Here is a 27,289-nt window from a genome sequence, read left to right on the forward strand (position 1 = left end):
GAGAGTACTTTTAAAAAATAAAATATTATTAAAAAAAAAAAAAAAAGAAAGAAAAAAGTTGATGATGGGAACTATCTGTATAGCAGCTTCTTAACCTGAATAAATGCAAGTCTCTGGGCTTATCTCATTCCTATACCTTTAGGACAGAAGCCAACATAAAACCAAGGCTAACTTCCTAAGCCTGTTCTTTAATTGGTTTTGAATTCCAGCTCCTTAGACCAGCTTCACACTGGTGCCACCATCAAGCTCACCGCTAAGGTAGCACTAATTCTCTCGTCGAGGTGATCGAGTTGGAAGTGGCATAGGATAGCCTGTGGGCACCTCATAGAGTGACATTTTTTCACTCTGTAGGGAGAATGCTTTGTCCCAAATGTTCTCAGTATGTAAATGTTCCTTGTTTTATTATTATTGTTAATTCTGAAATGACGAACCACAGTACTGAAACTAGTTACATGTATTTAGAACTACATATATTTAACTTAATTGTCCTGTGAACAATATGAAGTAGCTAGTATGATTACTGTATTATTTTTTTAAAAATGGTTCACAGGTTGAGAAACTTATCCAAGATCTCGTAGCTAATAGGGTGGCTGGTATGAATGGTTTGGAGACAGTTATAATTTGGTGATGGTTGGTATATTAACCTAGAATAAACGGTGGTCAACTTAAATTAGTTAAGGAAATGAAAGAAAACAACTAAGATTAAAATGAAAACTGATTATTGATCGTTTCTGAACCAAGGACACCTAATAGAAATAATTATCTTTTATGTTTATTATTTATTAGCCTCTGGATTTCTAATCATCTGACCATAAAATCATGGATTAAATCTATTATGTTTTTCAACATCGTAAATATAAATAATTGAATTTTCCTTAACCTAATGAAAGTTTACTTTTTAATATTACTTTAGCTATTAGAGAAAGGATTGTCCAGCATGCAACAATCATTACTACAGATCATCTATAGTCTTTTGAGTCACATTGACCTCTCTGCTGCCCCAGTTAAGCAGTTTAATCTGGAAATCATAAAGATTATTGGCAAATATGTACAGGTGAGTGACCATAAATATATAGAATTTGGCCATTTATGTATAGAATTATTCACTGCAAACAATTTATAATCATAAAAAGGAAACTTTAAAGTCCAAGAGTAGGGAAGTAGTTATTAGTCCATAAGTCATGTTTCCAGGAATATTTACAACATGGAAAGCATGTTCTTAATTTAAGTGACAAAAAACAAAATCTGAATGGTAGGTTGGCATGATTCTTAATTTTGATTAATCATTATATCTATGAATATGCATTTCAGTAATGACTGGAAAGAATGTATATGAATGGCAGCTGTTATCACCTCTGAACAGTACACTTGTGACTCTTTTGTATCTTTCTGCTACTAACCAGATTCTACATAATAAATAGCTACTACTTTTAGAAACAGAAGAGCTCTTTGTAGAGTCTGTATTTTAGAGTTGCTCTCTATGTCTGATAAAACGAGCCCAGATATTTAGAAAATAGAAAATCAGACTTGGCTTCATGTAAATGATGACAAGTCAGTCTGGTCTGTACTGAATTTCACCTTTGATTTATCTACTAAGAAAGCCCTTGCTGAGCAGATCAGTATTGTGTATACAATTTATCAAAGAGAGCAAACTCTCTGAGAACCTTAACAGATGAAAAAATTGTTTCTATCCAGTTATATTTGCATTCGCTAAAGCAGAACTTACAAGTGGAAATACTTGGCTAGCAATGAGTTTGTCTTAGCCCATATCTGAAAGTAATAAAGCTGGGTTGGTTTCCATTATTCTATTTGGTAATCTAGGTTCTTTTTATATTCCCTTGAAAATCAGTGGATGCAAATATTAAAAAAAAAAAAAAAAACTAAGATTCTTTAGTGACCCTCTTCATCTTCTCTATCTTCTCTCTCTCAATAAGCAAGGCTTCACCAAATAACATTTTTTTTCTTTTTCTAAAGCACATTTCTTTTTCTTCTTAAGATATAAAGAAGCTAACTAATCAGGGGAACCTGGGTGGTTCAGTGGTTGAGCATCTGCCTTCAGCTCAGGTCATGATCTCAGGCTTCTGGGATCAAGTCCTACATCAGGCTCCCCCACAGACAGCCTGCTTCACCCTCTGCCTGTATCTCTGCCTTTCTCTTTCTCTCTCTCTCTCTGTTCTCTCATGAATAAATAATTTTTTTTTTTTACAAAAAGAAGTTAATTAATCAGATATTTGCTGAATTATAAGATGTAGATGCTTTTTTTTTTTAATGTTCAGAACCACAAGCTCACATGTCTACTGGGCAAGCAACTAACCATAAGAGGGCATTGATTTCTGACTAGTGAATGGCACATTCCCCATCTAAAAGGAACAGCACAGGGATGCCTAGGTGGCTCAGTTGGTTAGGCACCTGCCTTCCGCCCAGGTCATGATCCCAGAGTCCCAGGGTCAAGCCCTGTGTTGGTCTCCTTGCTCAACGGAGAGCTTGCTTCTCCCCCTGCCCTCTGTCCCTCTTTCTCACTCTTGCTCACCCTCCTTCTCTCAAATAAATAAAATCTTTTTAAAAATAAATAAAATATAAGGAACAGCACAACTTAGCTTCCCCTAGTGGCTGCCAGTGTGCCAGGACAGATCCAGTGTGGCAAGAACTTCTAAGTTTTGAAGAGAAGCTAGAAATGTGGGCTTTTCTCTAAATTTCCTAATTTCAAAATGTTGACTCAAGTTTCTTTTTAAATATTGTATGAACTGAAGTGTATCTTTAGCTAATGGGCCATCACAGTTTGTGACTTCTGCTTTATTCAGACATTAACCATTTCACAGAATTGTACTCTTGATGGGACGCCTGGGTGGCTCAGTAGTTTAGCGCCTGCCTTTGGCCCAGGGTGTGATCCTGGAGTCCTGGGATCGAGCCCCACATCGGGCTCCCTGCATGGAGCCTGCTTCTCCCTCTGCCTGTGTCTCTGCCCCTCTCTCTCTCTCTGTCTCTCATGAATAAATAAATAAAATCTTTAAAAAAAAAAAAAAAGAATCGCACTCTTGATAATCTTTTATATCTCATGCACAATTACCAGTATATTTCATAGAAATGTATTTGAATACGTTTTAACTTTTTACAATGCCCATAGCTTCTAATTATATCTGTCAGAAAATGTCACTTCTTAAACTATTTTTTTTTAACTATTTTTTTTATAATGGTGTGCTTAAAATGTCACAACATCTATGTGGACATTTTTATAATTATTAAATATTTTGTGCTTTAAGTATCCTCCTATCAGGATGTTATTAAATAAATTGGATAACTCAGTTCTACCAAAGATTTTACTTGCTTTTTGTTATTGTTTTAGTGGCATTTTCCCCCTCAGACTGGTCAGCTGTGACACAGTATATAGAACACAAGGTTAACATGTGATTTTGTTAACCATAAGTCAGGAAAAAAGAAAGTTTTTTTAAAATGTATCTGCTTTGTAATAGATGGTAAAAAAAAAAAAACTGTACGTTCTTTATTAGAAATTGATTCTTCTTGGGGTGCTGAGTGGCTCAGTCTGTTAAGCATCCAACTCTGGATTTCGGCTCAGGTCACCATCTCGGAGTCATGAGATTGAGCCTGGTGTGGGGCTTCATGCTGGGTGTGGAGCCTGCTTAAGATTCCCTCTGTCTCTCTCTCTCTCTCTCTCTGAAACAAACAAGCAAGCAAACAAACTTCTCTATAAGTATCTGTTATGGTCATGTAAATCATTTTGAAATGATGTTGATAGAAATACACAAAACTAAAAGAAAAATAACTCAAAGACCTCAATAACTCAAACAACCTGGCCTCTTTGTAGTCCACTGGGCAAATCAGAGGGCAATATAGCTACATATGCAGGGGAAAAACCTCACCCTATGCAAATCAGTAAACCCCGAGAACATCACTTTAGTTGATATGATTAATCAAAATGAGGAATCATACCAATCCTACCATTCAGATTTAAGCTTGGGTCATCAAAAAAACATCTAAAACTATTTTAGTTTTTTAAATATTTTTATGTCTAAAAAAGAAAGTATGCATTAAAAATTGTCTTGTCTCCATTCATCCATAAAGTTCATATATATACTACCCCTTTGTTTACCACGACTGCCAGATTACTATATTATGCTTTCTAAGTTAGTATTTACAAAGCATTTACTAGGAGAAATGCAAGATATCCTGAGTTGGTAGCATTATGGTGTATATGATATTTTATAAATCTAACAATAGAAAAATAATTTTCTTACCTGTTTTAACTCAGACCTTCTGTTAAGGATCTTAAAGTAAAAATGATTTACAGAAGTTTTTATAGAAACAATATTTTCATTGTTTACAGTGTATACTAAATATATACATAACTTCTTAATGTCTGCTATTTTTTTAAACCAGAGTCCTTATTGGAAGGAAGCCCTTAACATATTAAAACTGGTGGTGTCTCGCTCTGCAAGTCTTGTTGTACCCAATGATATCCCCAAGACCTATGGAGGAGATATAGGTTCTCCTGAAATATCCTTCACCAAGATTTTCAATAATGTCTCAAAGGAGTTGCCTGGGAAGACTTTAGATTTTCATTTTGATATATCTGAGGTAATTTCTATTAGAAATTTTCATTTGTTCATCTATTCATTCTCTGATTCAGCAAGTGTCAATTAAGCTCGTAACTCACTAGGACACGTGACAGGTGCTGTGAAAATGGGGTGGGGTGTGGGAAAGCCCTGTCCTTAGGGAAAGCCTACAGACTCTTGGGGAAATGGGTAAATAAACATTGTGATAAGTGCCTTGGTTGGAAGTCAAGTTAGAAGTACTGTAGGAAGATACAATACAGCATGCACATCTACCCTAATCTGAGTGTTGAAAGATAAAGTAACCCTAGACAGGCATATATGGATGTTTGGGGAGCAAAGCGTAATGCAAGAAAAAGCAGCATGTATGAATGAAACCCTGTAAGTGTGAGAAAGCCTGGTGTTCTGGAAATTTCCAATTTATAATATACTTTGAGCGCTGACTATAGAAAATGGAGGTATAGAGTATGACGGGAGATGAAACGAAGGCACAAGAAGGAGCAAGATCATGAGGATCTTGCATGCATTTTAATAAGATGGTTTTATCTGGAAACAGTAGAAGCTCTTAAAGAATTTTTAACTGAAAAAAAAAATTTTTTTAAAGAATTTTTAACTGGAGTGGAAATTGTAGGATTTGTTACTCTGGTAACAGGATGGAAGAGTACCAGGGTGGAGGAGAGGGAAGTCAATAAGGAATCTGTTAGAATAATGAAAAGATAATGTTGGTTGTCTCTGGGCAATTGCGCGGGAAATGAAGAGGGTCGGGATGGTTTTCAGAAAGACTAAGAAGTCATAAATGGCATTTCATGGGAAGGAGAGGAGGTACTAAGGAAGAGGCATTGAGGACAGCTGCTTTGACAACTAGATGAATGTTGGGACCTTTCAGAGAGACTGAGAAGAGAAGGCAAGGAGAACAGATCTTAGCAGGAAGGGGAGGGTGGAGGGTGATGAGGTCAGTCTTGGGTACACTGACTAACTCTGACACTAAGACAACAATGGAGCTGCCTAGTAGGCAGTTAGATTTTAAGATCTGAAGTTTTAGAGGAAAACGGGTGGAAGTAACAATTTAAGGTCTTTAGTGTTTTATAAATGGACAGTTAAAATTGTGAAAGGAAAAATAAAACTAGCATAAACTAAGACCTGAGAAACCCAAAACTTTAAAGAGAGACACAAGGCCCCAGTGAAAACGGAACCTGGACCCTTTATTATGTCACATATTTAACATAAATCTCACATAAAAATTGTTGCCCTTGTTGGGAACCCCCAATTTTTGTTCCAGTACCTGAAACCATTCTTATTGGCCTTGAAGCCATTAAAATCATCTTTTAGAAGCCAAAGAAGGAATTTTTCAAGAAGGAACTTACTGAATAAGGATTGTAAGGAAGTTGAGAAAAATAAAAATGGAAGATCTGATCACTCTTGTGTCGATTAGGATCACATAGATTAAAAATTGTTTTTTTTACTGTTTAGCCTTGGTATTAGAATTTATCCAAGGCTTTATGGGCTCTATTTTTTAAGATAGAAAGAAAACTGTTTATTGCTAACTTTTTAGTTAATATCAGAATTCTGTCGTGGAGCACATAGCATAGGAATATGATGAGGAAATCAGGCTTTTCTTTTCCTAATCTTGTCTAGAGCAGTGATAAGAATTCTCAAAACATTTGATATGCTTAATTTCAATTTGTTTCATCAAAAATGAGTACCTGCTATGTACAGGCAGTAGAGATATAGTGGAAGAGCAGAGATGAATACACAAAGTCCGGGGGGCTCACATGTAATAGGGAAGACGGCCACATAAACAAATCAACGCGTGCCAAATGTCAACATATAATTACCCAGATATGTGATATCAGGGAAAGCCTCCTTGGAAGTCTGGAGTCCCCATTAAAAGATGATCATGGGCTTGGTCGGTTGGTGAATATTCCACACAAAGGGGGGCAGCATGTGCCAAAACATAGCTCCATAAGAACATGGTGTGTTTGGAAAACAATAGCAAGTTCAGTTTTGCTGGATGTGAAGTTCAGGTGGGTGTGGTAGAAGTTGAGGTTTAGGGAGGTAAGCAGGAACCACATCATAAAGGGACTCGTATGGCATGCAAATGAGCTTCAATATTATTTTCAAATGCAAATTCAAGACACTTCACAAAGCCAAAATAAATATAAATGAGTTTTGGATAATCATAGAATTTTTTACTGATATAAATTTGGAACTGTTATACACCAGATTTGTAGTAAGAAGCTACACAGATATCTTCCTCTTTGGAGTTGTTACTTAGCTTGAATATTTGCAGAAGCACAACACTGAAGCACATATAACAATACGCACTGAGGGCAGCCTGGGTGGCTCAGCGGTTTAGCGCGGCCTTCAGCCCAGGCGTTATCCTGGAGACCCGGGATCGAGTCCCACATCGGGCTCCCTGCATGGAGCCTGCTTCTCCCTCTGCCTGTGTCTCTGCCTCTCTCTCTCTCTCTCTCTCTCTCTCTCTCTCTGTGTCTCTCATGAATAAATAAATAAAATCTTAAAAAAAAAAACAAAACAATACACATTGACAAAAACACCAAAATGTTAATAGACGTTCAATCTGAGTGATAAGACTACAAGTGATTCTTTAAAAATCATTTTCATATTTTCTGAGCTTTCAAAGAGGATATATTTTATAATCATGGGGGGAGACGTGGAGGTGTTGATTTTAAAGAAAGCAGTCCCTATTTAAAATAGGAATAAGGTCTCTGATAGTCTTCTCAGAGAGTCATTTTCAATAAAGTCAAATCTCCTGATTAAAAAAAAAAGACCTCACAGGCAATGCTTGGCTGGCTCAGAGAAGCATGCAACTCTTCATCTTGGGGCTGTGATTTTGAGCCCCATGTTGGGTATAAAGATGACTTTATATATATTTATATAAAATTTATATATATTTATATAAAATATATATATTTATAGTATATAAATAAACTTTAAAAAATACATATAAGAAGAGAACATCATTATCTTTGCTTTTTGTAACATCTACTTCATGCTTAGTGTCTTTCACCTTTTGTTTTTTGGTTGTTTATTTTTAAAAATGTCCTTATAGGTAGATACACTGCTAATCCTTTTATGTTGAAATATCTGAGTCAGACACTCCATTTTTGTTTCTCTGCAGACACCAATTATTGGAAATAAATATGGTGATCAGCATAGCGCAGCTGGAAGAAATGGGAAACCAAAAGTTATCGCCGTTACTAGGAGTACCTCCTCCACTTCCTCTGGTTCTAATTCTAATGCCTTGGTTCCTGTCAGTTGGAAAAGGCCACAGTTATCACAGGTACATGGAAACAGCATCAAAACTGAACATTTATAGAAGAATCCATTTTGTTGTATGACAGTTTGAGAATTTGTCTTATTTACCGGTAATCCTAACATTTGAATTATTTTTCTTTTCCTTAGCGAAGAACAAGAGAAAAGCTAATGAATGTGCTATCTCTCTGTGGTCCAGAATCTGGCCTTCCAAAGAACCCATCAGTGAGTAATCATGACAGCATGTGGAAAGCTGTTAAAAATCCTGTTAGCCCATGAAGAAATGGAAATTCTTCTGTCTCCTTGTTTGCCTTTCTAACTCCCCTTACTTTATAGCATTAACTAAGAATGAAAAAGACGCTACTTGTCTGTGTGGCACTTGGCAGTTATGTTAGCTAAGTATTTAGCCAGTTAGACTTCAGCCTGAAAACCAGATGAAAGCCCTGAGTTCACTAACAGATGAGGCCTGCGGTGGCTTTTAGGGCACCAATGTCTCCTACACAGTGACAAAGCTGATGGATGGCCTTTTTTTTTCTTTTTCTTTTTTTTGGCTGGTGGTCAGGTTGTATTTTCTTCTAATGAGGATTTGGAAGTTGGTGACCAACAGACCAGCCTAATTTCTACAACAGAAGACATGATTCAAGAGGAAGAAGTAGCTGTGGAGGATAATAGCAGTGAACAACAGTTTGGCGTTTTTAAGGACTTTGACTTTTTAGATGTTGAATTGGAAGATGCAGAGGTAAGGATGTGGGCTCTCCGTTATCATATTTATAGTTTACAGTTGCAAGTGTATGAGAATTAAGGATTTGACCATAGGATCTTACTTATTAAGGTCAGTGTAAGGTCAAGAAGGTAAAAATCGGGTTAAATGGGTCATGGGAATTAAGGAGGGCACTTGTGATGAGCACCGGGTGTTGTATGGAAATCATGTATCACTAAATTCTACTCCTGAAACCACTATTACACTGTATGTTAACTAACTGGAGTTTAAACAAAAACTTGAAACTATATACATATATGTACATACATAAGTATTAAAAAAAAAAGTAAAAATCTAAATTGGCAACTAAATGTGACCAGTACCATTAGTCAATAGAAATAGTCTGAAACAAAAGAGGAAAGAGGAAATCTTAATTTTTAATTTTTTCCCCAAAAAATAAAAAGTGAAAAGTGGTTTCTTCCAAAGTAGGTCTTTAATTTAGGGTGTGCTCAGACTTAAATGTGTTGCATGAGCCAAACAAATGAATATGCAGCAAAGTGGTAAAAAGTTATATTAAAATTTATCAAACACCATTTAAAAATATATGTACAAACACACTAAGTAAAATGAACTTACGTGATTACAAAAGCTTCGGCTCTCTAGAACTCTCTCCTGTGGCAAATGACCAAGATTGTACCTGCGACATCCTCACCATTTTCTTCATCATGATGTAGCCAGCTCCCTCAAGTGACTCATTTTCATTTAGCCGGAGTCACCGGAGGGCTTTCTCCTCTAAATTGATTCCATCTAGATTAAGTTGATAGTTGTGTGTCACTTTAGATGATTTGAAATGGAAAATCTAACTCAAAAGGTGGATTTATAAGCTTACAGAGCTGAGATAGCCCAGAGTTAGATATGGCTCAGCGAGGTCTCTGATGTTTCTCTGCTGTTGGCGAGGCTCTGCCCTTCTCTGCGAGTCTCTGGCAGATGGTTCTGTCCACATTTAGCAGTGTTCAAAGCAAGTGAACACTGCCATGTCGTACATTAGTTGCTGAGAGGAGACCAGTTAGGGAGGTCCTCCTATATGCTTCAGCCTCCCTTACACATGGGAGGATATGCACATGGTGGCTCAGGGTCGGACCAAATGCCTTTGTGCTAGTTTGGGAGCTGTGCAGGCTTCCGTGGGATGGTTCACTGTGTACATGTTCCCAAAGACCCAGTTTGCAGGAGCCCCAAAACCAGAATTATTCAGCACCTTGTAGGGAAGTGGCTTTTAAACTTTTTTGTTTTAAACTGTGATCCATAGTTAATATTTTTCTATCATGTCCAAGTATCTAAATCCAAACAGCATTAAAATGAAAGTTCCTGGGCATTCTGGTGGCTCAGTTGGTTAAGCCTCCAGGTGTTGGTTTTTAGCTCAGGTCGTGGTCTCAGGGTCATGGGATGGAATCCCGTGTGGGGCTCTGTGCTCAGTGGGGAGTCAGCTTGAAGATTGCCGCCCCCTTCCCCCCTGCTCGTGTGCACTCTTTCTCTCTCTCTGTTAAATAAAATAAGTAAATCTATTTTTAAAAATTAAATTAAAGTTTCAAGACTATGCAGCTGTGAGGCACCTGGCTGGCTCAGTCAGTGGAGTGTGTAACTCTTGACCTTGGGGTCATGAGTCTGGGCACACTGGGCACAGAGATTATATTTAAAAAAAAAAAAGCTGCCTTGCTTTATCTGTTGTGCACACTGATATTTCCTATTCTCTTTCATTTTTTTCCAATATGGCAGGTCATCACCCTCTAAAATTGATTTCACATCCCCAGTTTGAAAAACACGTTGTAGGTAATAGGACTGACTTGAATAACGAGGCAGAAAGTATGATGGATTGAAGAGGCTTGTTGTCCTACCTCAAGGGCATGAGCAGTTTCTAAATTCTGTTGCAATTATTTGCTTTTTTCATTTGAGAGTTTAAAATTTCTAAAAGCAGATAGGCTCTTGACTTGTGTATAATGGTAAGGTTATTTATTTCATTTGCTTTTTTTTTTTTCCAAGTTTAAAATGCTTCCAAGTTTATCCTACACCCTAATACATCAGTAGTAATAAATATGGTTGAGTTTTGTTTTGTTTTGAAAGGGAGAGTTGGGGGAGAAGGAAAGAGAGAGAGAATCCTAAGCAGGCTCCACACCCAGCATGGAGCCCAGTGCAGGGATTGATCTCAACGACCCTAAAACCATGGCCCGAGCTGAAATCAAGAGTCTGATGCTTAACCATTAGAGCCACCCAGGCGCCCCAATAAATAAGGCTTTTGAGTAGAACCTTAGTCAAATTAAGTTAAAGATGCTTAATGTAGTTTTGTCTTTAATTCAAGTCAGAGTGATTTGGAGAGGGTAGTGTTAATTGATGCCTCAGAATTAGGCAAATCAAATAATAGGGGTTTTTAAAAACCTAAATACCGTCTTGCTTAAAACATGGTCTCAGGAAATAACTTTGCTACAAAACAAATGGAACCGCTAATTAAACTTCTAAAATACCCCCCAATCTTGAAAGCTCCTAGTGTGTATTCATTCATTCACCAAATAAATATGGAGGGCTATTGCCATTACCATTGGTATGCTACATAATAATATTTGAGATATCTTGTAGGAAGGTGACTTTTCAAACTTTGACCTGCAGGGCTTCTAATACCCTGAGAAACAGGGAAAGATCAAGAGACAAATGGGCAGAGCTCCTGGCTACCTTTTCTCAGCGAGAGCAGATTGGGTTTTGTTCATCACTTTTGCACGGTTGATTTCCATTTTAAATTTCACTTGAAATAAGTATTCCTTTGCTTTATTTAAAAACAAAAAAAAGCTTTGAGAGTCTCTATTCTGGACAGTCCCTCTTGAGAAACGGAACACAAATCCTATTTTGCTGCCCAACTCCCTGAAATTTGTCATAACAGGGATTAAGAGACAATATAAGAATTATATCCTTGTAAAAGGAGGATCAGTTTAGAGTAATAGAACCATCACTTCTATAAATCCCCTAAGTAGGGTGCAGTTGAAATCTGCCCTATTTCCTTTTGGTTATGTCTCGGTAACTTTGAGCTTTAACTATTTTGTAGTAAAAAAAAAATGGGTTTAGCCAGAACCATCCTCCAGACTAAAATAATTGTGACCCTGTATGTTGTCAACTGAATGTGGGTATTTTAAGTCAGTTTTGCATCGTATCAAGTACTAAATCCATGTAAATTTTGAAGATTTTCTTAAAGTTCGTGTTGCCAGAGTGTATCATAGAAATGTTGTTCTAAGTGTCTGTCTCTGACTTCTTCATAATATATCTTGCATAAAAAAGTAATCTGAATCACATGTTGGCTTCCTACTCAGAGCTTAATCCAGAGCTTGAATCAGTCTTTGGGTTTGAGAAATCACAGTTTTCCCCCAAAGTGTAGTGTATATTTAAATGTTTGTCTTCGTTCTTTCTAATTCTGTGTGTTTTCCTTTTTGCTAACCAGGAACTGCAGGTAAGTTGCAGCCTGGTGTTGTGGATGTTTATGTGTTGTCATCTGTGACGTATTTGTCTTCTTTGTGGTCTCATTTGTGTTTGTGTCTTAGAATAGAAATGGCCTAGGTAGTAGGTTCAGTTGGTCCCCAGTCATACAAGATAGAAAGTCGAGAAAATTATTTAGCTACAGCAGGATCAACCACATATTTTGATCTTCTTTAAGTATAAATATTTAACGATGTTTTAAAAGTTTTGAGAAATTGAAGGGCTGATTGAAACTCTGCTTATGATGATGCATTAAGTATTTTTCATCTCGGTTTATGTTTTCCTGGTGTATTATGTTCGCCATATGCACATGTATCTGAGGTCTTAGAAATCATGTCTTTCCTTTCCAGGGTGAAAGCATGGACAACTTCAACTGGGGAGTCCGCAGGCGCTCGCTGGACAGTATTGACAAAGGGGACACCCCCTCCCTCCAGGAGTACCAGTGCTCCAGCAGCACCCCCAGCCTGAACCTGACCAACCAGGAGGATACAGACGAGTCCTCGGAAGAGGAGGCTGCGCTCACAGCAAGCCAGATACTCTCCCGGACGCAGATGGTATACGGCTCCCTACCTTCTTATACAGCGACAGTTGGTCTCACTTTCCTCTTAAACTTCCAACTTAGTAATTAGCGTTTCTCGATTTTCTGATTTTCCTTTCACTTTGGGTAAAGGGCACACGCTGAAAGGAAAAATACAGAAGTGCCCCGCTAACGGAGCGTTCTGTTAGTAACAGAACTCCACATTTACACTGAGGTTGCGCACCCCTTCGCAGCTAAGACGGTTTCCTCCTCTAGTGATGGCGAGTCCTTCTGGACACTTCTAGAGGCCCTCGTCTTGAATGACACATGCTTTTGCCATCAGTGTGGACACCAGCACTGCTTCCTTGGCCGCCCGCTTTTCTTTCCTAGTTAGCGTGGAAGGATGGAGCACAACTTCGGTGCCTTTCCAGATCAAGTCAGTTATGTGGGGGTTCCAACTGGGAGCCCCCCGGCGAGGTTGGGGAGACCACAGAGGGAGTGCCCAAGGCTGTGGGAGTAGGGTGTCTGCTCAGAAACGCAGAGAGTGAGGGGGAGGATGCCCGTGAGCAGGAATCGGGCGGGCCACACTGACACAGCCCAAAGGCCGTACCCTCTTCGCACGGAGCCCACCTGCGCCACTCCGGTCACTGGAACCCCACGGCTCCGTGTGGGGTGTGCTCAATCTGCTGGTGGATGGCGGGGGCTTTCAGCGAAATGGAAAGTTGTCTGTTTGGTGCCGGTTCGGGCTTACGTGGCTGCTTGCTGGTGAACGCTGCTGCTTGAGAATCTGCTAGGTGCTGGGTGCTGCTCAATGCTGCTGGGCACTGCTTGGTGCTGCTGGGCGCTGCATGGTGCTGCTTGGTGCTGGCCACTGCTCAGTGCTACTGGGCGCTACTGAGGACTGCTTGGTGCTTCTTGGAGCTGCTGGGCGTTGCTTGTGCTGCTGGGTGCTGCTTGTGCTGCTGGGTACTGCTTGGTTCTGCTGGGCACTGCTGGGTGCTGCTCCGTGCTGCTGGACACCGCTGGGTGTTGCTCGGTATTTCTTGGCACTCCTCAGTGCTGCTTGGTGCTGCTCGTGCTGCTGGGTGCTGCTCAGTGCTGCTGGGCACTGCTGGGCGCTGTTCAGTCCTTCTTGGTGCTTCTCAGTGCTGCTTGGCACTGCTGGGTGCTGCTTGGTCCTGCTGGGCACTGCTCGTTGCTGCTGGGCACTGGTCATGCTGTTGGGAGCTGCTGGGTCCTGCCGGACACTGCTCAGCACTGCTGGGCACTGCTCATGCTGCTCGGTGTTGCTGGGTGCTGCTGGGTGTGCTCATGCTGCTCATGCTGCTCATGCTGCTCGGTACTGCTGGGTGCTGCTGGGCACTGCTCATGCTGCTTGGTACTGCTGGGCGCTGCTCGGTGCTGCTGGGCGCTGCTCATGCAGCTCTGTACTGCTGGGCGCTGCTGGGTGCTGCTGGGTGCTGCTCAGTGCTGCTGGGCTACTCATGCAGCTCGGTACTGCTGGGTGTGCTGGGTGCTGCTCATGCTGCTCAGTACTGCTGGGTGCTGCTCATGCTGCTTGGTGCTACTGGGTGCTGCTCATGCTGCTCGGTACTGCTGGGCGCTGCTGGGTGCTGCTCGGTGCTGCTCGGTGCTGCCGGGCGCTGCTCATGCTTCTCGGCGCTGCTGGGCGCTGCAGCCACAGACGAGCCCCGCGCCCACAACCTCGCAGCACCCGAAGCCGCCAGGGTGACTGCAGAGCGGCGCCTGTCGCCTGCCGAGGAGGCCCGGCGCCGTGGAGCTCCTCCGCTGGTGGCTTCTGCTGGGGGAGCGGGAGGTGCGCGGCCGTGGCCAGGTGAGCAGCTCGGCCGCAGCGCCGTGTCCCCGCCTCACCTCCCCTTCCCCTTGCAGGTAACCAGCGACGGCGCCGCGGACGAGGCCTCGCCCGAGCTGCCCGATCTGCTGCTTCAGTCGCAGGATTCCACGGGCAGCGCCTCGGCAGAGGACGCGCTTCCCCCGAGAGCTGGGACCCCGAGAGCTGGGACCCCGAGAGCTGGGACCCCGAGAGCTGGGACCCCGAGCGCGGAGGCTCCTCTAGATACTGCTAACAGCCGGCTGCCTGAGGTGGGGCGAGGCGCGGGCGGGGGCACGGCCAATCCGGGCTCGCTCTAGCTGCTGCCGTCCTCGCTTTCCTCCGGAGGGGTTTTCAGCTCATACTGATTATTTGATTCGTTTCCAGTATTTCTAACCTGTGGGGTTGTTTTACATGAAATGTCAAATCTGATCATTCAAAAAAAAAAAAAAGAGGGACCAGGGCAATGACCTCCTACAGGTTAAAAATAATCTGGAGTGTTTTTAATGAGCATTTTGTGTTGCAGAGTGTGATTTAGGTCAATGTGCAGACGCTTCCTTGGGGATGGTGAGCATCTTCCTTGGTGCTGTATCTTCTTCGAAGGATCACTTTTGTTTTCCTTTCACTTTTTGCTTTGTGTTTGGGTTTATGTGATTGGTGCTATGATTGGGATTAAAACCTCAGGCCAGCTGTGTTAGCAGTGGGTTAAATGAAACCTTTCAAAACTACTAGTTTATGATTTTTGGAAAGGCCTGTGAGAAGTGAGCCAGATCCAAGCTAATGACTGACCAAAAATAAGTAAGTATTAGTTTTCTTGGTATTTTTGTTGTTGTTGTTAAGATTATTAGATATTCTTTTCTTTCTTTCTTTCTTTCTTTCTTTCTTTCTTTCTTTCTTTCTTTTTTTTTACTGTAATTGTTATAGTTGTCATGTGCTTTAATGCTTTGGTAAATATTAGGAAAATATTCATTTTTTATGGTTAACCAAACTAATATTATTAGATCTCATTACTTTAGTTAGTTGAATTATCATATTATCAAGCTTACAGTGGATTTTACATTTTTTAACAGCAATCAGAGTTTGAGATGAAAGCATTTTTAAATGTATGGCTAGTATGGCTTACATTTATATAACTCGGCAAATACTGAGATTTTCCTACATGCCAGGCATTGAGTTAGGTGCTTGAAAGATGACTAAGCAATGGTGACCCCTACTCTCAGGGGGTGCATTGGCTATTAAGGAAGACCGACGAGGTTAAAAAACGGAAAGACACATCCATACGAACAACTTAGTAACAGCCATGTCTGGCTCTGTGAAAACTCAGGAGAGACTGATCATCTGTACCTTCAGGTGAAGGTGGTAAAGGACAGGCTTCATAGCAACCGGGACACCCTGTGGAAAGACACGGCAACGTGAAATAACATGGTTTGTTCAGGCAACAGCAGGAAATTGAGTATTTCTAGAGAACGAAATGGGAGAAAGAGGAGGAGGGAAAGGAGAGTTGGGCAGGTCTAAGATGCGAAGGGTCCTCCTACCTGTCACACTGAAGACTTAGACCTTACCTCAAGATGCTCAAAAGTCATGACTTCTCATTGTTTCAAGAGACAGCTGTTCCATGACAAGCACCGTACCAGGCACCTAAGATGAGAATACAGGGCACACAAGTAGTCAGTGATTGAACCAGTACTTACCGAGCCCCTGCTGCCTCTGGTCACTATTCTAGGCACTGGGCACCTGACACTATGTGGAACATAGGCTCCTGGCTTTATGGAGCTTAATTCTAGTAAAAGAAATGATAAACCGGTAAAACAAATAAAACATAAATAATACATCAGAAAGTGATCATCCTCTTAGTCATACCAAGAAACTCTGACAGTAATGTGAGATTGGTGAGGGAGAGAGGGGCGTTTGAGGTGAAACCTAAGGGAAGGAAGATGTGCACGGAAGATGATCGGGGCTCAGGAAGCAGCAGTGACAGAGGGCCGTCCGCACCCCGACCTCAACCCCCCATGCAGCTGAATAACAAGCCAACCCTTGAGCTGGAGCATAGCGAGCAGGAGGGGCTGGATCAAGACGTTCGAGGGCCGATCCTAGAGCCACACTGTCGGTAACCATCGGAGGATTTTAGGCAGAAGAGGGACACGATCAGATTTTGTTTTTGTTTTTTTTTTTTTTAATCTCTCTTTTGCATGTGTGTGGAAAAAGGATAGTAGGGTTCTAGCATCTAGTATCTAGTACCTGTCACATGAAGCCTGCAGGCCAGGCACCTGTGGTTAGGGGAAGGGATGGTCTGCTTTGTGTTTCAGTGAGGTCAGAGGGGTGGAGGGTGGACCGGGGCCGGGGGGGGGGGGGGCTGAGATGGGGAGACAGACCAGAAGAGTGTCGGCAAGAGATGAGGGGGCCCGGAGGAAGAGTGCACAAAACGAGGTGTTTCTGGGAGAGAACCGGCTGACTTAGAGATGCACCTTAAATAGACTGTTCCTTTTGGTTGGTGGAAGACTTGTCACGGGAGTGTTAATTCCTAATCTGTCGTCTGTGTCTGGTCTGGATCGTGGCCTGTGAAAAGGTCTCATTAGAAACAACGGAAAACAGGTTGATATTAGAAATACCTTCGTAACGAAAGCAGTAAGGTTAATGGTTACCTGTTGTCGTTCTGCTTACTTGACAAATAGGAAGTCTTTTATTTTTGGTTATTAAAATAACTATAATCACAGCAAACTACTGATAAATCATATTTATTGGAGATAAATTGGAAATGCACATATATTTCCATATATATTGGAAACTGTGTTATTTCAGTTGGGGCAACCATTTATGCAACAGGACTGTATTTTATGTTTTGTTTCCAAGGCACTCTTAAGATCCTGATGATATTTTTTATATATATAAAGGAAAAACACTTCACTCTATTAGGTTTATTTCCTTTTCCAGTCGTGGGTTTCATTTTCAGTATAAGCTTTGTGGCATGGTGAATGAGGAGGAAGGAGATATTCATAAACCATAGTATTTCATGTAGAAACAGTTCTATTGACTTTAAAATTATCACCAAAAGAATGGCTGTCCACAGGAATATATTAGGAATTTTAGCCTAGTTTGTTTTACCCTGGCATGCCAAACAGTAGCAAATGACCTCAAACGGCCCTTTAAAAAAAAAAAAAAAAAAAAGGCATGAAAACACCAAGATAATGAAATAAAACCATAATTCTGTTTTTCAAACCAATTTCTTAAGAGGAAGAGTTAATTTCAATAGGTGAAATATTTCATGAATTAAAGGGAGAATCCATTCCTAGAATTGAGAGGGGTTCCCCCCCCTTAAATTATGTTAATATCAAGAAGATAAAACAGAGTAGGCTAAAGCATGTCATGTCATGACAGAAACTTTAGGCCCATTTGCTCCTTTCGTCTTTATTAATATATACAAATTATACCCTGAGCTGTGAAGGATTAAGTTCTTCACTTGCATTTATTAGAGAAACCTTCACAGAGGAATTTCTTTTAGTATTTTTTTTTCAACAACTTTTAGTATTTATAATAGTTACCACTTCATAGATAGCAGAAATTATTCCTTATAGGATATGGGTCTTTGAATGTAATTGTATGTGTGGTCTCTATGCACACATACGCAGCAGTGTGTAATAAGAAAGTTCAAGAAAATTCAATTCTTATAATGTACATAAAGCACCCTCTTCATGAAATCTAGGTGGCCTAGAAAATTCCAGCATATAGTATATGTTAATAATTATAGATAAAACATCTATTCTCTAAGTATTATTCAATAACAGATGTCAACCTAATACAGGTAGAAACTAAAGAAAAGTGAGAACATTAAGCTAAGAAGTTTGGTGGGTTAAATCAACATGATATATTCAAACTGATGTAGAAGGAAAAATTAATGCTAATAAAATTTCTAGGTGTAGAAATATCTCTAGCACTATTACAAACTGTTTCCAATAACTAATGCATACCACTTTAATGGCCAAATCTTTTTTTAAAAATTTCAGATGCAAATACAGTATATTGAATATAAGTTTTTGAAATGACTAAGGAATGAATTGTACTATATTATTTAAAGAGTGCTGTTCTGTGCCAAGTCAGAATTTGCTGCTTTCCCTGCTTAACTAACTCCAGACCAGTGTTGCCTTAATATACTTTGTTTTCCCCCCACATTTCTATGCCATTCCTCTTTTTTTTTTAAGGTTTTATTTATTTATTCATGAGAAACAGAGAGATAGAGAGGCAGAGACACAGGCAGATGGAGAATCAGGCTCCTTACAGGGAGCCCAATGTGGGACTCGGTTCCAGGACTCTGGGATCATGACCTGAGCCAAAGGCAGATGCTCAACCGCTGAGCCACCCAGGTGTCCCCCATTCCTATCTTCGAAGTCCTTTTCCCTGAATTGTTGTCTTGGTCAGCTTGAGCTGCTGTTACAAAATACCAGAAACCAGGTAGCTTATCAACAGTAGAGATTTACTTCTCACAGTTCTAGAGGCCAAGGAGTCCAAGATCAGGGGGTACCAGCTGGTTCACTGTTGTGATGCCTGTCTTCCTGGTAGCTCTTCTTGCTATGTCCATACATGGTAGAAAAATGAACTAGCTAGCTCTCTGGCCTCTTCCTGCAAGAGCACTCATCCCATTCATGGGAACCTAATCACTGCCCAAAGGTTCCATCTCCTGATACACCACATCGGTGGTTAGGGTATCACTATAGGCATTTTGAGAGGATAAAAACATTCAGTCCATGACACTATCACTAACCCATCTTTGTCAAAACCCATCATAGTGATGTTTCCTCCAAAGAGACCCGTATCCATGCCTCAACCAGATGTGATCTTTCCCTTCTTTGAGTACCAGTAGTCCTTTATGTATTGTTCATAATATTTACCATACACTTAATGTACTCTAGACTATTGTCGTTTGCATATTAGGCTAACCCCACCATTAGATTGTAAACTAATTGTAGATATTGATTTATTCCAGAGCACGCAGCCCAGAATCTGGTCAAAATCCTTCATTTATGTTTTAGTTGAATTTTACAAATGTATAAACTGAGGCCCAGACTGATCTGAGGTGAGGTATTGTTTCACTACTTTCCATGTTTTGGAAGAAAAATTCTACTTTGACCCAAGAAGAAAAGAAACTACTATACAACTAACTAGTAATTTAGGACTAAGCACCTTTTAAAAGGAGCTGATCTTCACTCTTAAAACTGAGACCATTAGTGCTTATTTTCAAACTGATTAATATCCATTCACATTAAAATTAGTGTTGACTACGAATGGGAGAAGATCTTTGCAAATGACAAATCTGATAAAGAGTTGATATCCAAAATCTATAAAGAACTCACACCCCCAAAAATAATCCAGCTAAATGGGCAGAAGACATCCAGACAGCTTACAGACACATAAGATGTTAAACATCACTCATCATCAGGGAAATACAAATCCAAACCATGATGAGATACCACCTCACAATGTCTGATTGGCTAAAATTAACACAAGAAACAGCAGATGTTGTCAAGGATGCAGAGAAAGGGGAACCTTCTTGCGCTGTTGTGGGAATGCAAACTGGTGCAGCCACTCTGGAGAACAGGATGGAGATTCCTCAAAAATAAAACTACCCAATGGCCCAGTAATTGCACTACTAGGTATTTACCCAAAGGATACAGAAATACAGATTCAAAGGGGTACATGCACCCTGATGTTTATAGCAGCATTATCAACAACAGCCAAACTATGGAGAGAGCCCAAATGTCCATCAAGTGATGAATGGATAAAGAAGGTGTGTGTGTGTGTGTGTGTGTGTGTGTGTGTGTGTGTGTGTGTGTGTGTGTGTGATGGTATATTACCTGACCATCAAAAAGAATGAAATCTTGCCATTCGCAATGATGTGGATGGAGCCAGAGGGTATAATGCTAAATAAAGTAAGAGAGACAAATACCATATGATTTCATTCATACGTGGAATTTAAGAAACAAAACAGAGGGGCGCCTGGATGGTTCAGTTGGTAAAGTGTCTGCTTTTGGCTCCGGTCATGATCTTGGGGTCCTGGGATCGAGGCCCACATCGGGCTCCCTGCTCCCCCTGCTTGTGCTGTCAAATAAATAAATAAAATATTTTTCAAAAAGAAAGAAAACAGAGGAACATAAATGAAGGGGGGGAAAGAGGGAAGCAAACCGTAAGAGACTTGACTACAGAAAACAAACTGAAGGTTGATGGAGGGAGGTGAGTGGGGGATGTGACTAAATGGATGGAGGGTATTAAGGAGGGCACCTGTTATGATGAGCATTGGTTGTTAAATGTAAGTGATGAATCACTAAATTCTACACCTGAAACCAATTTTACCATGTATGTTAACTAACTGGAATTTAAATACTTGAAGTAAAAAATAAATAAATAAAAAATTGTTAGTATTTTTAAACTTGATAAAAAATGTGATTGATTTACAGGATACAAGTTCAGTATTAAAGGAGGAACAAGTTATTACAGCCTTTGAGGATGAAGGTTCATATATAATTCAAGAACAGCAGGATTCTCTTGTGTGTCGGGGGATTCTTGACTTAGAAGACACCGACATACCAGAGCCTCTCGCTCCTGAAAGCTACCCCGAGTCCATCTGTGAGGACGACGTTACCTTAGCTTTGAAAGAATTGGATGAACGATGTGAAGAAGAAGAAGCGGATTTCTCTGGACTGTCTAGGTGAGAATATGGTTTCACAAACACTAGAGTTATATGACCTCTTCTCTCCCAGCCCTTCCCAAATAGGACTCTCTATTCCAGTTTACTTACTTTCATTTCTGTGTTTTAGCCTATAATCCTACCACCTTCATTTTAAAAGAGAAAATGACTAAGATGGGTTTATTCTCTGTTACTGACCTTCAGTTTGCCTAAAGAAAAAGCATAGTGAGGAATATTCTACATTTAGAAGCACACGCACCAAATACCTATTTCGTCAAAATGCCAAATGGCCAGTTGTTAAAACCAATCATGAATCATGGGATGAACTTCTGTGATAGTAAAATGAATCTGAAATGTATCCAAAAAATCATTTTATAGTTTACTCATCAGCAGTCAGAGGTTGTAAAGTTTGACTTATACAATGGGCAGAAGTGATCACTTCTTGGTACCGTCAGACGTTAGCTGACTCCTTTTAAAATGTTCCAGCTCTATACATTCAAAATGACCACAGAGTATCAAGAATTCCCAAAGAGGGCCTTTTCTTGATGCATGAGCTAACAAAATTGAATCATCGATTATTGCATATAGTCCTTAGAAGAAATCTTGGTAGCTATCATGAAATGTGTCCAGCAAACAGTTCTGTGATGATTAGAATTATGATGTAATCTAATGCCTAGTATTTTTCTTTTATGTAAGTTTTATAAATATTTGTTGTTCAAAGTTGTGTTTTTTATAAAGGTATGTAGCTTAATACACTGTATATCTGTGCCCCATTCAGTAATTTCAAGCCTCCTGATAATTATTTTTATATAAAAATTAACATTTAGTAATCATCAAATATTTCAGTTTCAGTCTTACAAGAAAAATCATTCATTTGTATTTCAAGTGATAATAGAGTTTGTGTGTGTGTGTGTTTAAAGTAAGCTCTGTACCCAACATGGGGCTTGAATTCACAACCCTGAGATCAAGAGCTGTGTGTTCCTCCAGCTGAGCCAGCCAGGCACCCCCTCAAGTGATGATAGAGTTTTAACATACACACAGGAGACTTTCACTCTTCAGGATATCTAGAATATTTTCCTGTATTCGAAAGTGTATATTCAGACATTAACCTTGGTGATATGCCTTGTTCATGTTACCAGTCGGGACAGCAGTAGCCTGTGCAGTCACTCATTCATTCATCACACGCGAAGTCAGGGTGCCAGAGATGATGTGGAGGTAGATCCTCAACTACTAGGCCTTCTAAAAGGTTGAAGCCAAATAATTGCCTTCGGTCAAGTATTAAAGATGAAATATAGTGCATTTCTACTAAATACAGAGGAATAGCTAGCTGCCCAAGCTTCCAAGAAACACGTTTTTTAAAAATCAGTCACCACAGTGACATTATAAAAATATACATTTTTGAGGTATATCTTAAGTTTTCACTTCAAATGTCTGTTTTATTTTGATCTTTTCCCCCATCTTTACTTAGATCCCTCTCTTCCACATGAATTGCTTGCTCCACAATTTCTGTAAAGCCTTATAAAGCTACGTGGTCATGGAAACACACAATCTTAAGACCTTGAGTAATGCATTTCTTTATGGAGTGTCTGACTCAGACACAACCTCATCTTTAAGATCCACAATTACCCTTTCTTTATAGAATAACCAACCCAAACATGTCTTCATCTCTTTTCACTGTCCCATTTTTTTTTTTTTGTATTATCTGATGTGTTGGGATTATAAATTGCTCAAAAAAAAAAAAAATGGCCAGGTCTTTTTTCTTTTTGAGTCCACAATCCATTACTGACACACTGCAAGGCACATAGTATATACTCATGAAATAGCTGAGCTGCCAGTATATGTCAAAGCTGATAATAGTAGGTTTGGACCCACAGTTCTGGGTTCAAATTCTGACTGTCATTTCCTACTCAATAACCTGTAGGCACAGTACTTAATTTCACTGACCTTTTTGTTTCCTCATGGTAAAACTGAGCTAATATTAGCCTAACCTTCAGAGTTGCTGTAAAGATGGGCTGCAACAGTCTTAAGAAAGAACACAGAAATCTTGCTATTTGTACTTCTTTATGAAGTTTAGGTTGTTGTATATTTTCTAAATCAGTGCATAAACTTGAATAAAAATAATCTATGTTGGGTGACTTAAACTATTTTAAGATAGTATTATGTGATATTGTGTATTAACAGTCAAGATGAAGAAGAGCAAGATGGCTTTCCAGAAGTCCAGACATCACCTCTACCATCACCATTTCTTTCTGCCATAATAGCTGCTTTTCAGCCAGTAGCATGTGATGATGAGGAAGAGGCCTGGCGCTGCCATGTCAACCAGATGCTGTCTGACACTGATGGGTCCTGTGCAGTGTTTACTTTTCATGTGTTTTCCAGGCTATTTCAGGTCTGTGGTTTTAAAGCTTTCTGAATTTATATTAACAATTACCTGATGAGGTTATGGGTTGTTTTTTTTTAATCTAAAATGAGTATCTCAAATTCTATTTGCCCTTTTTTTTTCCAATTCTATTTTCTACTTTTATTTTTCTTAGTGTCTCAAAATTTAATCTTCCCATCGATTTTCTTTTAAAAAAATATAAATATATATATTTTTATGGGCTGGCATAATCACCTGGCAGCCTATATATATATATATAAAGAGATACGTGCCAATTGTCTATAAAAGAGAATTTTTTTCTCTTTTTTCCCCCCAGGGCGTCTTCATGGCACAGTCCACTAAATGTCCAACTCTTGGTCTTGACTCAGATCTCAGGATCATGAGATCAAGCCCCACATTGGGCTCCACCCTCAGAGCAGAGTCTGGGTTTCTCTCTCACTCTCCCCTCCCCACTCTAAAATAAATAAATCTTTAAAAAAAATTTTCCCAAAGATAGTGATACTACTTAATTTTATGACACTATAGTACTGCTGATAATTTATACAATAACTAGTAGAGATGTCTCCCTTCAGATCATTAAAATAAAACTTGAAAGCAACATCTGCTAAATATTCTGCAGTAGAGTGGGCACCATCCAGGATGCCAAGAAAAGAAAAAAAAAAAGAACCATGGTCCCTGCCTTCAAAAAGTTTACAGTCAATATCATGAAACAGTTTATAATTAAGTACTAAATTAATTGGCTTTGTCTCCACACACCTTAAAAATTTTAGCTAAGGTTGCTTCCAACTGTAGAAATAATAATATGAGGTAACATTTATTGAGTGCTCACTACATGCTAGGTATTGGCATTGTGGCTTAAATGCTTTTACATTATTTAATTCTTAAAACAGACCTATGAAATATAGAGTATTTTTAGCATTCTGTAGCCAGGGAAACTAAGGCACAGAGAAATGCCATTTAAGTCCTTATGCTCTGAACTAGCTACCACTTTTAGGTAGGTTACCACCCTTGACCCAAGCAAATGTTGCCCATCTTGGAAGACCTGGCTAAGTGCATTTTTTCAGTGGAGCTTTCCCAGCCACTCCACCCTCTAGTCTCTCCCTCCTGAAAGTTCTTTAGGCTCATCAATGGGAGCATTTAATTTATTCTGCACTTTTGCACTGCTCCTTGGTTTCCCATTCATATTTTTTTTCTTTCCAAAGATACTGTTTCCTGATGCCTAAGATTGTAGCTTATGCTTTTATTATTTTTAAATCATAGTGATACCTAACAGTGCTACATATACACAGGCAGGTACACATTAACTAGTCATATAATTATACCATCGATGATTTAGTCTAATTCACTGAGTGCTCACCATGGGTAAGGCACTATCTATTTTATGTTAATGAGTATTCTTGAGTTTTGAGAAGATGTTGCTCTTAATGCATTTTTATGACTTTAATTAAATCACCCGGCAGCCCATAGCCAAGCATAGTAAACTACATTTCCTGAAAGTTTCTTTCAGGTACAACTCTTGAAGAGCTAATTCTTCAAACATATAAGGACTTTAATTCTAATGATGTGCAGCATATATTCCTTCTATTTATCTCCTAATTTAAAAAAAAACACTCAGGAATGGGAAGATGAATGGCACGTATCTTTAGTTGCTTTTTTCAGTAGTACTATTTTGTAAATATTTGATTTTGGGGAAGTTAACATTTCCTAAAGGAGAGCCTAAAAACATGGATTTACAGACCAGCCATTAGAATTCTGTATATCACTACAATAGTTTTATAATAAAGTTTGCCCTACTTATAAATCATGCATCTTAACGATGAAAAAAAGGCCTTCTTATGAAACACTAAAATTTTTTAATGCTTTTCTCCATAGACAATTCAAAGAAAGTTTGGAGATATAACTAATGAGGCAGTCAGCTTTCTTGGTGAAAGTCTGCAACGCATTGGTACCAAATTTAAAAGTTCACTAGAAGTGATGATGATGTGTTCAGAATGCCCAACAGTCTTTGTGGATGCTGAAACAGTAAGTTTTTATATGAAGGCTTTTTATGAAGACTAAATTTGAATGGCACCAGTCAGTAAATTTTTTTAAGGCAATTCAGAATTTTGAAGTGTTTAAAGGTTTATATTTTCAATTTGGCTAGAAATATCTAGCAAAATATAATTCCAGTGTACTATATGCAGTAACTTGTGTCTGTTTCTGATTCTGAGCCCTCCCTGTCCTCACCCTTCCCAGAGTCCTAGATGGGGAAGCCAGAGTCCTATTCTAGAGATGAGTACTCTCTGATTTTCCCTGATTCTTGAATAAAAGTGGGTAGGAGAGGGCTAGACCTACTCCCATGAAGAACCCAGAGCTCAATCTTCCCATTTTGTTTCCAAACACACAGATTATGTATTAAGATATTTAGAGAGAGGCTCCTGGGTGGCTCAGTCAGTTAAGCATCTGACTCTTGATTTCAGCTCAGGTCATGATCTTAGGGTGGTGAGATCAAGCCCTGAATTGGGCTCCATGCTGGGCATAGAGCCTGCTTAAGAATCTCTCTCTCCCTCTTTTTCTCTCTTAAAAAAAAAAAGTTTTTAGAGAATTAAGGTTTAAGAAGCTTCAAGGGTGTTACCTTTAAGATGTATACTGGTGTGCCATTTCTCACCTCAGGCAGTTCTTAAAAGCATCTGAAGGCACGCTTGTCCTTGCTGGCATCCCTGAAATCCCACTACATTCCTACTCAGTTTCCATGAAAGGTCAGCCCTCAGTATGGGACAGAGCGCAGGAAAGGGACGCTAGCACTAAGCACTAAGTCAGGCCAAAAACCAACTAACAGAAATTCCATGACCTAAAAGTTGTCAGTCTTAGGACTGATGAGAAATGGTAACCTGGATCAATGTTTCTGACTTGACAGCTGATGTCATGTGGTTTGCTGGAAACACTCAAGTTCAGTGTTTTGGAGTTGCAAGAACACCTGGATACATACAATGCCAAAAGAGAAGCAGCTGAGCAGGTCAGTGTCTCTCTCTCTCTCTCTCTCTCTCTCTCTCTCTCATTTATTTATTCATTCATTCATTCATTCATTCATTTATTTATTTATTTATTTATTTATTTTTACCATGTGAAAAATGTAGCTTGCTTTTGATGCTAGGAATGTTAACTTGGCAGCTAAACAGCCAAGATAGAAAAGAGGACCTCTTAGCACTTGCCTCAGGGCTTTACTGAGAAACGTGGGGCCTCCCTCTGAACTCTCTGTCCAGTGAATTCCTATCTCTGGCTTTTAGAAATCAGCCCTCTAAGAGCCTCAGAACACAATGGAACACGAATAGCCTTATAAAAAGCTTCTATGTGGAGACTACATCGCTGCTGTCAACATTGCAAATGGTGAAATAAAAGCATTATTTCTGAGAGTGCCCTGTCCTATTGTGATCTAGAAAATCTGTAACCTGCGACAGAGCAAGGATCTTTTTCCTGTGATGTGTATGTAGGCAAACAAAGGGAGAAATAAGCACATAGTAGATTATAGATATTACTTGCAAAAAAATGTTTCTTCAGCTCCCATCTGGCACTGCACAACAACACTAGTTCTGTTTCCTGAAAGTAAATGTTTTCAATTAGTAGGGGCAGGAAAAAAATTTTTTCTCCTTTTCACATAAACTGTATATAGTAGACATTTTTTTTTTTTCCTGGAATAGATGGATCTTTCATTAATTAGCATTAAATATACATCATATGTAGTGCTTGCTTCGGCAGCACATGTACTAAAATTGGAACAATACAGAGAAGATTAGCTTGGTCCCTGTGCCAGGATGACACACAAATATATTTCTTCAGAATATGAATCAT

General features: G+C 39.5%; 1 protein-coding gene and 1 non-coding gene across 16 annotated transcripts in view; both read left to right on the forward strand.

The window, feature by feature from the left end:
- Positions 1 to 27,289, forward strand: part of FRYL (FRY like transcription coactivator) — a 253,042-nt gene that overhangs the window by 212,482 nt on the left and 13,271 nt on the right. For 10 of the 15 annotated variants that reach the window (XR_011999897.1, XR_011999898.1, XR_011999896.1 and 7 more), the window contains 11 exons: positions 914 to 1,054; positions 4,396 to 4,593; positions 7,711 to 7,872; positions 7,995 to 8,069; positions 8,407 to 8,583; positions 12,408 to 12,611; positions 14,465 to 14,677; positions 20,852 to 21,102; positions 23,263 to 23,470; positions 25,334 to 25,483; positions 26,358 to 26,456. Coding sequence is in view for 10 of the 15 variants with exons in the window: in XM_026016535.2 (XP_025872320.2) it covers positions 914 to 1,054; positions 4,396 to 4,593; positions 7,711 to 7,872; positions 7,995 to 8,069; positions 8,407 to 8,583; positions 12,408 to 12,611; positions 14,465 to 14,677; positions 20,852 to 21,102; positions 23,263 to 23,470; positions 25,334 to 25,483; positions 26,358 to 26,456 (1,878 nt within the window). In the remaining 5 variants the exon portion in view is untranslated. Of the gene's footprint in view, positions 1 to 913; positions 1,055 to 4,395; positions 4,594 to 7,710; positions 7,873 to 7,994; positions 8,070 to 8,406; positions 8,592 to 12,407; positions 12,612 to 14,464; positions 14,678 to 20,851; positions 21,103 to 23,262; positions 23,471 to 25,333; positions 25,484 to 26,357; positions 26,457 to 27,289 lie in introns of all 15 variants that reach the window. The other 5 variants (XM_072749044.1, XM_072749042.1, XM_072749043.1 and 2 more) reach the window with 2 other exon arrangements.
- On the forward strand, positions 27,181 to 27,282 carry LOC112933402 (U6 spliceosomal RNA). Its single transcript, XR_003237661.1, has one exon. It is a non-coding gene; the product is annotated as a U6 spliceosomal RNA (small nuclear RNA).

Source organism: Vulpes vulpes, chromosome 2, assembly GCF_048418805.1.
Source record: "Vulpes vulpes isolate BD-2025 chromosome 2, VulVul3, whole genome shotgun sequence".
NCBI lineage: Eukaryota > Metazoa > Chordata > Mammalia > Carnivora > Canidae > Vulpes > Vulpes vulpes.